Here is a 13,401-nt window from a genome sequence, read left to right as displayed (position 1 = left end):
CCAACCACAGCTGGACGTTTTACTAAAAGTCCAACAAATTAGGAAATTAGAGGGTGGTGTTCATTTTCATCAAAACATTCACACATTTTCTCTAGGAGGGGGGCCAGTATTAGGTTTATTCATTGATTTCTGTTTGGAGGAACTGGGGATTGAACCGAGGACCTCGTGTGTGCTAAGCAGGCGCTCTACCACTTGAGCTACACCCTCTCTCCCATTCACACATTTTTAAACAATGGACACCAATGGCTCATTGCCAACAACATTTATTCTACCAGGGTTCCCTTGACATGTAACAACACAGAGAATGTGTCCATTGCATGAATCAATGTGCACCCGTGGCCTGAAACCCTGGCTCTGAATTACAATGATAGCATCATGGTAATAGAAATAAGATGCATAAGGCTACTCTTATTTTTCCCCCATTTTGCATGTGAAGAAACTGAGGCTTGGGGCACATTTGTGGCTAGTCTAAGGACACTTGGAAAATTAGTTGTAGAGGCAGAATGGGGACCGAGGTCCTCTGGTTCCCAGACCCTTCCCTCCAGAGGAAGGGCAGAAGTCCAGTACACCTGGTCTTGTTTATTGACCCCTCCAGATGCTCATCCCAGTCTATCCCCATCTTGATTTAGTGCCTGGCCTTGCTAACTTAGTATTCCTGCTCACTGCTGTATCCCCAAGTGCTCAGAAAAATGCCTGGTACCTTGTACCAGTATTTGTAAGTATTTGTTGAATAAATGATTTATCTTCAGGGAATCTCTAGAAATAAAGGTAAGGAGTTAGTTACTGCTGTGTTGACAATTTATGGGGTTCCTGGGGATGTACCTTCTCATCCATTATTACCAGGCACCCCCAAAGAGGCTGATGTGTGAAGGACCTCAGGGAGGAACTGGTGGGAGGAAAGTTGGACAAGCAGTATCGTGGAGGGAGTGGACTTGGTAGGCTGGTTGGCAGGGAGCCATGTAAGTTCTTGGAGAACAGGCAGGCCCCAATATGGAACAAGTAAAGGCGTTTGGGCGAAATAGTCATGATCCAACACAATGGTTCTCATCCAGGAGTGATTTCGCACCCCAGGAGACATGTGACCATATCTGGAGACAGTTTGAGTTTGTCACACTGGGTGGGAACCGCTGCTGGCATCTAGGGGGTAGACAGCAGGAGTCTGCTCAGCATCCTGCAAAGCACAGGGCAGCCCCACGCAGAGAATGCTCCGGCCCCAATGTCAGTGGTGCGGAGGTTGAGAAACCCTGTAAGCATCACCAAGAACTAGGATGACCAGGTAATTCATCATGCAAAACGGGGCATTTTAAGGATGAAATGGGCATTGTTAACAAATGTGCTGGGGCAGTGGCCATAACCTGGGCAGACCAGGATGGACTGTCACCTTGCCAAGAATCCTTGGGTGAGGGAGAATCTGGACCTGCAGGACATGAGGCGATGGAAGGAGGGGCGTCAGTGAAGGATCGTGGCACATGTGGTCGATGGAGAGAAACTTACCAGGTCGGGGTTGGGGGGGAGTCCTCCAGAATGGGGAGGTTTGACTCCCTGATGTAAAAGAGGGGCAGAGCCAGGGAAACCAGGACTTCACAGAGCAGCCTCAGTGTCACCAAGGCAAGGGTATCACCCTCAAATTATAGATAAACAAAAAGAGAGATGTTTGTCTGTTTGGCTGAAAATGGTTCTCTTCAGGAATGGGATGGACAGATGTGCATGGTTCATGGTCATGTGTAAACACTGTCAGCCCACATCTCCTTTCCAGGTCAGGAGTAGCCAGTATGTTTCATGTTCCTTGCAATTCTGATAGGTTGCTTCCACCTGAAAGGCCAGATTGAGGAGTAGGAATCCCCGCTCTGGCTCAGTGGAAAAGAGTGCAGTGATCGATTAGCAATGTCTGCCACGGGTCCAAAAGAGGGGAGTGATGCACCAACGGGCCACACCTTTGCCATCCCTTCACAGGGCCTCATTCTTGAATCTCCTCGGAGCTGGGGCTGAAAGGGTGTGAGCTGAGTTCCGTGGCCTCCAGTGTATGTACTTAGGGCAGCTGTGCCCGCTGCTGTGTGGGTGCCACAGGGGACAACAAAGACCCAGAAGACGTGGCCCCCAGCCTCCCTCCAATGCCACGACATTTTTATGGATGAATAAGATGCATGTAAATCACATCATTAGAGGACAGGGAACAATACAGGATTGCAAGATCAGGTGCTCCCTGCGTGGTGGAGCCTGTGTCCTGGAGAAGAGAGAGGAGCTTGGGCTCAGGAGAGGAGGGAGGAGAGAGGAAGTTGGTTTGAAGAATGGCTTGGGAGAGGGTGGGAGTGGCAGAGGGAAGGCTTGCTGAGCTTCAGGGGAGCAAGCCAGTAAGTACGGGAGCCCACAGTGGTCCACCTGATGACTCTTTGCTGTATTTTTCCAGGGCGAGAGATGGTGGGGCCCACGCTGCCTGGATACCCACCCCACATCCCCACCAGTGGCCAGGGCAGCTATGCCTCTTCCGCCATCGCAGGCATGGTGGCAGGTAAGGAGAGGGGCTGGGCAGGAGGGGAGGCATTGCAAGGAGGATGTGTTGGCCACACGTGGAGCAAGAGGGGACAAGACGTAGGATGTGCCCCGAAGGGCACTGAAGGATGGACCCAAGCGTGCATCTTCTTGTAAATGCCTGGAGAAAAGCCTCCGGTGCAAGTCCTGGCTCCTTAACTCTCCCCAGCTCAACCCCCCCACCTCCCGCCATCACTCGCCACGATGAGAAGGGAGGGGCTGAGACAGACTGGTGTTCAGATCTAAGCTCTGTCATTTCTCCCACGGATTCAGTGAGTCCTGGTGGAGAGCCCTCTGAGGGCCGTCACAACACTGTGAGCCCAGCAGAAGCCCAGCCTTTAAGCAGCCCTGTGGTCTCCCAGTCACTTAACTCTGATGAATCCCACTTCACCCTTTCTGTAAAATCTGAGCACGAACGGTGTTGGCGATGATGGTGACAAGGGAGGTGGTTGGTACGTGCGTTTCTTCACACCCCACGTGCGCTCAGCCCCGCATGGGCGGGGCCCTCGGCCTGGGTCCTCCAGAGGGACTAGAGAGTGTGCGATGAGCCGGGAGTATGTCTCCATCACCACCGGGACCGTCCTGGAACCCTCCCTGCCAGTTGTTGGGGTTTCTTTGTCCATCAGTGTAATCATCACCCAGGATGTCAAGGTCTGGACAAGTGAGGACCAGGAGAGTTTCTCTGGGCGAGTCTCCCTCTTTTAGGAACCAAGAGAAAAACCTTCCTCTTTTAGGAAGGACCCAAAGAGGGAGAGGGTAGAATAGTCGTCACCACTGCCTAGAGAGGCCTGAGGACCTGGGGCTTCTGGAAAGGGCTCGGCATCAGGGCATCGGTGACCACTCCCCGTCACCCCACCCCACCCACCCCCCGCCGCCGCCCCGCGCCAGCCCTGGGCCAGCCCCCCTGGTTCTGACTCCAGAGACTCAGGGCATTCACCCAGCTCTGCTTCCCTCCCCCACTGGCAGCAGTCATTCTTTGCCAGCCACCCACTCTGGGCGCCCTGCGCGAGGCAGGTGGGCCGGGCTCTCCAGGGTGGAAGGAGGGGAGGGAGGGCCGAGGGAGGGAGGGAGGCTCCGCTCCCCGGGAACCCGCTGAGCTAGCACTTGTTGCTGCCTGGTTACCGTGGCGATGTGCTTAATGCAGCGTTGAAAATACAGAATACTGACTCCTCTCTCCCTCCTGGCTCCGGACTCCCTCCCTCCCTCCCTCCCTTCCTCTTCTGGAGCGTGAAATGAGATTGGTCAAGATAAAAAAGGAAAAGATTCGGTTATTTTTTTAAGAGTGTGGATAATGGGGCCTCTCAATCAAAATCCCAGGCTCCAGCCGGCTCCCCCCATCCCCCCTCCAGCCTCTCCACTTTCCCCTGCCGCCTGCTTCGAGGAGGAGGAAGAAACAGAAAGCACAGGGCTTTTCTCTTAATTATGAATCACTCCCCGGGGGCAGTCCCAGGGCAAGGGGTTCCTGGGGTCCAGAGTCTGACCTGTGAGGTAGCTGGAAGGCTTGCGCCCTTCATCGAAGGCCCCCAGGTTGTTTCCATAAAGACCTCATCCGGAGTGGGTGCTGTGCAAAAAATAAATAAGTAACACGGGTACCACCTGGGCTACAAGCGACCTGTGAGAGGGGGCTCGCCTTGCACGGTGGCGGGGCTCCCAGTAAGTTTCATGCAAATCGGTTTTCAGAAAATGCGTCCTATTTAAATGCATCACCTGGTTCCTAGGAACTCCAGGGTGCAAATGAATTCTTAAGGGATGTTTTTTTGGAGAAGTATTTGTCCATCTCTTACCAGTGGTCCCAATCTCCTCTTTGACTGAATGGGAATTCCTTCCGTTAAAATCAATAAACCTTCAATGAGCACCTACTGTGTGTTGGGTGCGTACAAAATGCTCAAAGCCAGGCATGCCAGTGACATTCTTTAATCAGTTACGGAAGGAAAGAAGAGAGCATTTATTATGCACTTTCTGAGTGCCTGGCCATTCATGAATATAACTTTATTTCTCACTTAATTCTCACCACAAGACTGGGAAACTGGTATTATCTTAGTTGTATGTAGATGAAGGAAACAAGCTTATAAAAGCAAAGTGGTGTGTTTGGGGCCATAACCATACTAAGGGGCTGGGTTGTTCAAACAATTCCTTTGATTTCAAATCTAGGGTTCTTTTTACTATACCACACTGCCTCCCACCATACCAGAAATAATACCACGGGCTCTGGGACAGTGACCTAGGAACGGGAGCTGGGCACAGACTTCTCTTGTCCCTTCATCTTCTGTTTGTTGTTGTCATTGTTCCTGCCCCATTAACACAGTCAATGACCCTCTTACCAGTTCAGGAGCTGAACCAACAGGTCCAGATAGACGGGCCCATCCATCTCTCTCTCCATCTTTCCATCCATTCATCTTTACACACATTTTTCCATACATCCATGCATCTTCTCATCCATTCGTCCATCCTTCTATCATCCAGCCTTCTATTCATCTTTCTTTCATCCATTTTTTCTTCCATCTGTCCATCCACCCATCCATCTATCCATCCTTCCATCCATTCATCCATCCATTCATCTGTCCTTCTTTCTTTCATCCTTCTTTCCATCCATCCTTCTATCCCACAACCCATCCTTCCACCCATTCATCTATCCATTTGTCTATCCTTCCCTTATCCATCCTTCTTTCCATCCATCCATCCTTCCTTCCATACATCTATCCATTCTTCTATGCCTCTATCCATCCTTCCATGCATCTTTGCATACATCCATCCTTTCCTCCATCCATCCATCTTCCAGCCACCCTTTCAATCAATCCTTGCATCCTTCCATCCATTCACCACTTTTCACTTAACAGTGGTTGAGGAACTATGGTATGAGATGCTGGGGATGGAGCAGTGAGCAAGACAGGTCCCTCTATTTACGGAGCTTACAACCTTATAGTGGCAAAAAAAAAAAGTATAGTAAACAAGTCAACGAAGGAATAAACAAGATAATTTCAGGTAGTGATAAGCACTGGGAAGACAATAAAATGGGATGATGTAATAAAGAGCCACAGGGGCAGAAGATAACTACTTAAGACTGGGTGATCAGGAGAGGCCTCTCTGAGAAGGTGTTCAGAGCGGTCAGCCAAGTGATAAACAGCTGGGGCAGACCATCCTCAGCTGAAAAGAACAGCAAGTGCAAAGGCCCCAAGGCAGGAACTAGTTTAGCATGATCGCGCCCAGAAAGAGGCTGAGTATATCCGAGAACAGGGAGTGAGTGGGGAAAGTACTGCAAAATGGGGAGATGTTGGTAGTGGATGGGTCAGATTTTCAGATGGCTCAGGCCACTGGGAAAACAGAGTGTAGACAGTCCAAAGAGGAAGCACCGAGACCAGTTAGGGCAGGGATGGTTGCAGTAGTTCCTGCAAGACATGACAGAGGCATGGGCTGGGGAGGTGGCAGTGAAGGAAGAGGAAAGAGACACCGAGGATGTATTTTGGTGGTGAAGCCAACAGCACATATTAGTGAATTGGCTTTAGGGGGTCGGGGCTTGGAAAACTGCGTGGATGGTGCTGGCAAGTGTATTTGTGGGAAATTAGAAGAGGAAGAAGTAGAGTATTTGGCACGTGGAAGTCAAGAGTTCTACTAGGTCATATTAGGGTTGAGGCACCTCCTAGCTACCCAGTTTCATACATCAGTAGGTACATGATCTGTGTCTGAAGTCAAGAGAATATCCTGACTAGGGCATAAATTTCAGCCATTGGGACAATCAGGGTAGAGGTTGTGGGGATTTGAGGGGGTCAGCATTGGCCTGATTGGAGGCTGATGAAGAGGTGAGGACAGAGACCAAGGAGCAGAGAAGGGCTGGTAGCTGGAGAGCAATGTAGAGTAAGAAGAGGATTTTTAAAAGAGAAGATAGCAGAGCACGTTTGCTGGCTGAAGGAGTGATGAATTGGAGAAACTGATGAAGAGTAGAGAAAAGGTATAAATGTTGGGGACCAGATCCTTGGAAGGGTGAGTGGGGTAGGATGCAGAGCAAAGAGGATGGCTGGGCCTCTCATGGCTGCATCTTCTGTGGCTGCAGGTGGGTTGTCAGGGCTGATGGTGGGAAGATGCCGCCCCCAGGGGTGTACCACTTCCTGAGCCCCATCCCCGGCTCTGACTTCTGTGTGACTGAAGCAGTAGGTACTCCGTAAGTGTGTGTTCAATGAATGAGTAAGTGAGTGAGCAAGTGAGTGAATGCATGAAGAGGGGGCCCAGTGAGAGGGCAAACACACTGTCTTTTCCATCTCTCCTCCCGTCCTTGGGAGCCAGCTGTGGTTGGCGTTGGGCGGGGTCGGGGAAAGGCACGAGGGCCCTTGCTGTGTAGCCAGTGCTGAATCGGCTTCCTCCGAGGGTGCACTGAGACCAGGGAGGTGTGGGGTACACCAGCAGCAAACGGGGCAGGTCGCACTGTGGATCCAAGATAGAGCACCGGGGCAGGCGCTGGGGGCCAAGGGCCAAGTGCAGGCTCCAAAGGAGTGCGTGGCCTTGGACAGATGTCTCCCTGTCTCTGGGCAGCAGTGTCTTCATTTGTGAAATGAATGGTTGCATTAGATCATTTCTCTGTTGACTTTCTTTTATTAATCCCTTTGCTTTTCTCCTCTCTCTCTTCTTTTACGTGTGTTTTTCATGTGCCTGACCTGTGTTAAACTTAGTCCCCGCCCTTAAGGAACGTCCTGGGTTACTGCCGATTACTGACTCCCTAGGCGAGAACCCAGTCGCCTTCCTCTGCTTCAGGCCCCTCCCCCTCACACCCATTCCTCCTGCACAAGTGCCACTTCTCTGTCAGGGAAGCAGCCCCCACTGACCCCAACTCAGGCTTCCACTCTGGTTGGATGACTGCCGTGAGGCTCCAGTGAGCTTTACTTTAGCACCTACCTAATGGGAAAATCATAAAAGCTAGCATCTCTTTTTAGTGGCGTTACTGGGGATGGAACCCAGGGCCTCGTACATGCTAAGCACATGCTTTACGGCTGAGCAGTACCCCCACCTCACAAAGCTAGCATTTCTTGACTGCTTCTTATATTCCAAGCCTGGTGCTACTAAGCATTTGATGCATGTTACCTAATTTAATTTTCACCAAGCCCCACAAGATAGGGATAATAATGTGCCCCATTGTGCAGATGAGGAAACCAAGGCTCAGGTGAGTTAAGTGATTTGTCCAAGGTTACCCAGCTGGGAAGTGAGGAACGGAGACTGGACTCCAGGCAGCCCAGCCCCAGAGCCAGGCAGCTTCAAGCCTCCCTTCCAGAGTCTGGAAAGGAGACCAGGAGCCACAACAGCAGATGAGATTCCGGAAGGCGAGGTGGACATTCACCGGAATTCAGGGTTGGCGGGAACCTAGCTTGGTGGATGGAATTGTCTCATAACTGCATAAATGGATGATCTGGAATTTAGAGCTAAGAGCCCTCAGGTCAACTTCTGCTCGGCCATTTCCCAACTGTGTGATCTGAGGCAAACTCCTGAATCGTGCTGCGCTCCAGTTTCCTCTTCTCTAAGTTGGCAGCCCTGATGAGCGCTTCACGGGGAGGTGGTGAGAGTGAAGGGGCCTGGCGTGTGGGAAGGTGCCTTGCCAACTTTAAGCTCCATCCCGAGTCCCGGCAGTAACTGTGGTGGTCTGCTCGGCTTTGCTGTTGCTATTTAAGGGAATTCTTAAGTGATTTCTTTGGGAAAGAATTCCTCTGGTGAAGCCAAGAATCCATTCACACAATGAGGTGATCTGATTTGTTTTGTATAAATCAAGCCCTGAGTTTGCTTGAGGTGGCAGACTTGGGAATGGGACCGCAGACTCTTCTGAGCAAGTTCCCAGATATAGATTCTCCAGGGGGTCGCTGCCCTCCAGGGCCCCTCCCGTCTTCTTCCCTTCCCCCTCTACAGCCCCACACCCATACCACCACCACGTGCACACCCCTCCCTAACAAACTCTATTTAGGGAGGCGAAAAAGTTTATACTTACTGAGTCCTTTCATGACCACTAACCCCTCTCACTCTCATTGGCTCCTCCTGGAAAGGCCTTTTTAACCAAAGGTCCAGGCAGGTAGAAGCGGTTAGAACCTGGAGTCACAGCATAGTCTCCAAGCTCCACCGCACCCTCTGGCTGTGTGAGCTTCTGCAGAGCCTCAAGCCTCTGTTTTTTCATCTGGCAAATGGGCATAAAAATGACATCTACCTCCTGGGGTTCCCGGGAGGGCTAAGCTTGGGCAGTACCTCCAGTCCCTGACAGAAAAGGCACTGCCCCAAATGATGCAGACTGAGGGGCACCCCGAAGGGCTGATGGAAGGACATTCTGAGCACCCCTGTCCCTGCCCTGGCTCCACCTGTCCCGCAGGGCTTGCTCAGTGCCAGTCCTGCAGACCCTGTCCCCCATCCCCAACTCTACATGAGTGCCATCCGCCTCACGGGTGTCTCCCCTGTGTGCCTCCCACAGGAAGCGAATACTCTGGCAACGCCTATGGCCACACCCCCTACTCCTCCTACAGCGAGGCCTGGCGCTTCCCCAACTCCAGCTTGCTGAGTAAGTCAGGTCTGGGGCCACCGGGGCCCTCTGCTGTGCAGGGCGGGGAGGGCGGGGTGCAAAGCTGGGCCGAAAGTTGTTTGAGAGCTGGGAGGCCCCACTTAGACGGAGGGCCTGGGGAGACAGATGTTACCTATATTCCAAGCAGGTAGAGGGAAGGCGGGGTGCCAGGTTGTCTAGGGGAGGAGGGCAGAAACAGGAGGCTCCCCTGCATCATTCTCCCTTCTGCCTCCCCAGGCCATGTCTATTTTTTGTTTAATGTTGGACTATTTTAAATTTATATATGTATTTTTAATTGAAGTACAGTCAGTTACAATATGTCAATCTCTGTTGTACAGCAAGCACAATGTCCCAGTCATGCAGATACAAGCATATATTTTTTTTCCTTAGAGGTTACACAAGATATTGAACATAGTTCCCTGTGCTATACAGAAGAAAGTTTTTTAAATTATATATAGTAAATCTCAAATTCCCCAATTTATCCCTTCCCACCCCCTTTCCCCAGTAACTTACACAATGGAATACTACTCTGCCATAAAAAATAGTAAAATCATGCCATTTGCAGCAACATGGATGGACCTGGAGAATGTCATTCTAAGTGAAATAAGCCAGAAAGAGAAAGAAAAATACCACATGATATCACTCATATGTGGAATCTAAAAAAAGAAAAAAAGGACACTACGAATTCATCTACAAAACAAACAGACTTGCAGACTTAGTAAACAAATAAGGCCATGTCTATTAAATCTTTGTTCTGTGTAAGATTCAGAACTCAGGCCTTGGGAGGGCAAGAGTGGGCTCCAGAAAAGTCTCGGAGGGGAATCCCTACCTCAGGGACTTCTAGTCCCACCACAACAAATGCTGACACAGGGGTGGCCCCCCGGGAGCACCAGCTGCCCTCCTACTGGGGAGCGTGCTGATTGCAAAGAATGCCACCCTGTTGCCCACATTAACCGGCGCTCGCAAAGATTCCTGATTCAGCACGAGAGCCCTTACCCAGAAGTCCTCTGTCCCGCCACATTCCTGGCAGTTGGCTGGAGCCTGGACCGCCTTTAGGATCGAGGTCCAGAGAGCGAGCTGCCCGGCAGCAGCCCTTCACCCCTCTCTCCCCCTTGGGCCTGGATGCGGCAAAGAAGCTTCCCAGGAGACCAAGCCCCGTACATGGGGAACATGAGGGATCCCACTGGAGTCTCCGTGAGGGATGACCTTGAGGGTCTCAGAGCAAACCTGAGCCAGGGAGGAGCCGCAGTGCCGTGCAGCCAACCCCAAGGGCGCCGGGACAGGCCTGGTAGGACCATCCATTCCTGAGGCCCCTCCCCCATTTCTCCCATTTCCTCCTGACATTCCAGAAATGAACTTGGGACCTGAACCTGGGCTGTGTTTGCCAGATGAGTTCAAGCCACCCTTCTGTTCACTTTAGCCAGAAACAATGAGGAGACTGAGACGGGCCCTCCCCACTGAGCCTTCCCAGGCTGCCTGGCCTGGCAGGGCACAGAACCTCCCGGTGGGGCCCTCAGATGTCCATCCCCTTGACCAGTCAGGATCCAATTCCCCAGCTCCTAAGAAGATTCTCTGACCTCACACCTTTCGGGCAAGGCTGGGGAAGCCCCCAGGGATCCCCCAGTGTACTTGGTTCTTCAAGGATCCAAACAGAACTGCTCTCTCTTGCCCTCTCACTGGTACAAGGTGTTGAAGGTCAAAGGAGTCATGGGGGGAGGGGCAAGAAGCCACTGTTCTCCTGGCCAGAAACTCAAAGCTGAGGCCAGAGAAGGAGGAAACAGGGCCAGAGAGGAGTTAATCTTTGATGATCAGATAGATCAGAGGGGTCAATGATTAACTTGTGCTGTCTTAAAGGTTAGCAGGCACAGGGGAAGGCTGTGGTGCAATTTCCCCTTCTGACCAGCAGTGTTGTTGTTTTTGTGTGTGTGTGTGTGTTTTTTTTTTAACATGTCCAGGTTCCCCGTATTATTACAGTTCCACATCAAGGCCAAGCGCGCCGCCCACCACCGCCACGGCCTTTGACCATCTGTAGTTGCCATGGGGACAGCGGGAGCCACCGAGCCATAGGAGGACTCGGCCCAGGACAGGCCCCAGAGAGTCACACAAAGGAATCTTTATTTATTACATGAAAAATAACCACAAATCCAGCATTGCGGCTCACTCCCTGTGTGGTGGATTTAATGAACCGTGAGAGACAGGACGACTTTGGAGAAGGCCGCGCTGTCCTCCAAGACTCTTTAATGAGGGGCAGGAGTCCCGGGGACACAGAACCATCCCGTTCCAAAGAGACCAAATGGGAGGAGAATGTGGAGAGAGAGAAGAGGGGACAGCGAGGAGCTTGAAAGGTTTGGCGCGTGGGGCCCACCGCGGGCTCGGGGCCGCACAGAGGCGCCCCTGTGTCTCCATCATGGACACGCTCGAGCAGCCCCGGGCTGTAAGCGCTTCCACCCAGCCCACCGCCACAGCGGGTGCGAAGGCGCTCCCTCCCCTAGCCACCCTGAGAGTCACCTCCTGCCACCCCAGAGCTGAGGGTCTGGTGCCCACCTCTACTCAGCTTGCTTGGCCCTGCCTGCACCTCCCTCTCGGCCACCTTCTGAGGACTCGGTCCAGCCACCCAGGAGCTCCCCCTGGTGGTGAAGGTGGTCACCACCTTCCTTGTACCTGCTGCCGTGAATGTGGGAGCTGCATCCCGGGCCCTCCTCCCTTGGGTCCACCCCTTGGCAGCCAGACCAGCCTAGCATAACCGGAGCCAGACATTCCAAAGCACCCGGGGGTCCCTGGGGTGGGGTGCAGCCCGGCCCAAGGCAGAGCCAGGCGTGATGGCCGGGGACCCACCTTGCTCTCCCGACAGCCCTGCCAAGCCAAGTGTGCTCCCCACCGCCCCAGTCCACAGCTCCCAAAGAGACCCCGAGCACCCCCCTCACCCCAGCCAGCCATGGCGGGCCCCTCTCCGCCCCCGACCAGGGCCTGACTGTAAATACTGTAAATAAGGCTCTGCTGGAGTCAAGCGTCCCTCTTCCCACCTGCAGGCTTTGGCCTCTCAGTGAATTGTCTCCCTGCCATGTTGGGCTTCTCTCCTTGACGCTTCCTTCTTTTTTTTAAGACAACCCACCATTGCTACATGACTCAATAAACCATTCCTCTTCGTCTTCGGCTTTGGGGTTGGCTGGGGAAGGAGGAACCCCAGGACTGGGCTGTCTCCAGACAACCTCAGAGCCCGGTGGCCAGTGAGCTCACTTTAGGGCCAAGAGTTGAAACGCCCGAGAGAGCCCTGATTTAGTGCTCACCTTCTGCTCTAAAGAGAGTTTAACGCCCAGCAAACCATGTACCCCAAGTTTTGATTGCTCCAACTCTTAGTGAATGGCGAGGATAAAGTAAGCATGTGACCCGGAGCCTGGCCAAGTACAGACTCCCCACAAGTCACCGCGGTTATTACCAGGAAGCCAGAGACTCAGCCAGGAGGACTGGTGACAGATCCGGGAACGGCTCTACACTGGAACCCACATAAACAGCTCTTCTGATCTGATCCTCGTGGTGTGAGAGGAGGGGAGGGAGAAGACACCTCCTGGGCTCTGCTGCGCCCCAGGCACAGTGTGGAGGGTCTCACATAGGTTAAGCCAGATTCGCCCCATTTTACATATGGAAAAACTGAGGCTCAGAAAAAATGAAATCACTTGCCCAAGGCAGGAAGTGGTGGATTCAGTCAAGTTCCCTTACTTGAAGTCTGGCACCTTCACCCAACACTGCAGGGCCCTCATCAAGGATGCCAGGGGGTTCTAGACCCAAGGGAGGTTCTGGGACTGCCACTGAGAGTCTGATTTCTTTTGGTTTGGTTCCTAAGTACTTGGCAAGACTGCAGTCAAGAAGCTGGGGCCAGGAAGAAGTGAGGGAGCTACTGTAGGGACGTAGGACAATCCCCTTCACGAAATTTTGGAGAACAAAGTGGGAAATACAATACTTGCCACTCCCAAGAGGGTTGCTTGGCCCAGTAGGGGCTGCATGGAGTCTGCATGGACCCTGTCCACGAGGGACCCAACCGGAGCGAGGGGCAGGATGCCCAGGTCAATGCTGGCAGCTGGACAGACAATAGCTGGGGTTAAATCAGATAGAAGAAGGGCTTCCTCACCCACCCTAGGGCTCCCAGGCTGAGAAGCAGGGCTCTGACCTCCCTGGTCCTCCCAAAGGAGAGGCCGGGAATGCTTGCTAAGGATGGCATGAGGAGAGTGGAGCCATGGAGGGGACCCTCCCACAAAGAAAACCTGTCCTCATGTCTTCCAGTGGGATCTGAGAGGAGGCTCATCTCTCACTAACAGGACTTCCCTCCAGCCACGAGCATGGCAGCAGGACGGAAT

At 52.6% G+C, this 13,401-nt stretch overlaps 1 protein-coding gene across 5 annotated transcripts in view; it reads left to right on the top strand.

Annotated features, from left to right (window-relative positions):
- Nucleotides 1–12,198, top strand: part of PAX8 (paired box 8) — a 55,437-nt gene extending 43,239 nt beyond the window's left edge. For all 5 annotated transcript variants that reach the window (XM_031441279.2, XM_031441282.2, XM_010997867.3 and 2 more), the window contains 3 exons: nucleotides 2,408–2,509; nucleotides 8,963–9,049; nucleotides 11,005–12,198. In XM_031441279.2, the coding sequence (XP_031297139.2) occupies nucleotides 2,408–2,509; nucleotides 8,963–9,049; nucleotides 11,005–11,081 (266 nt within the window). In that variant the 3' untranslated portion in view covers nucleotides 11,082–12,198. The remainder of the gene's footprint in view (nucleotides 1–2,407; nucleotides 2,510–8,962; nucleotides 9,050–11,004) is intronic.
- The last annotated feature ends 1,203 nt before the right edge of the window (nucleotides 12,199–13,401 follow it).

The sequence above is a fragment of the Camelus dromedarius genome, chromosome 33 (genome assembly GCF_036321535.1).
Source record: "Camelus dromedarius isolate mCamDro1 chromosome 33, mCamDro1.pat, whole genome shotgun sequence".
Classification (NCBI taxonomy): Eukaryota; Metazoa; Chordata; class Mammalia; order Artiodactyla; family Camelidae; genus Camelus; species Camelus dromedarius.
The sequence above is the reverse complement of the archived record's forward strand: the minus strand, read 5'-3'. Positions and strand labels throughout refer to the sequence as shown.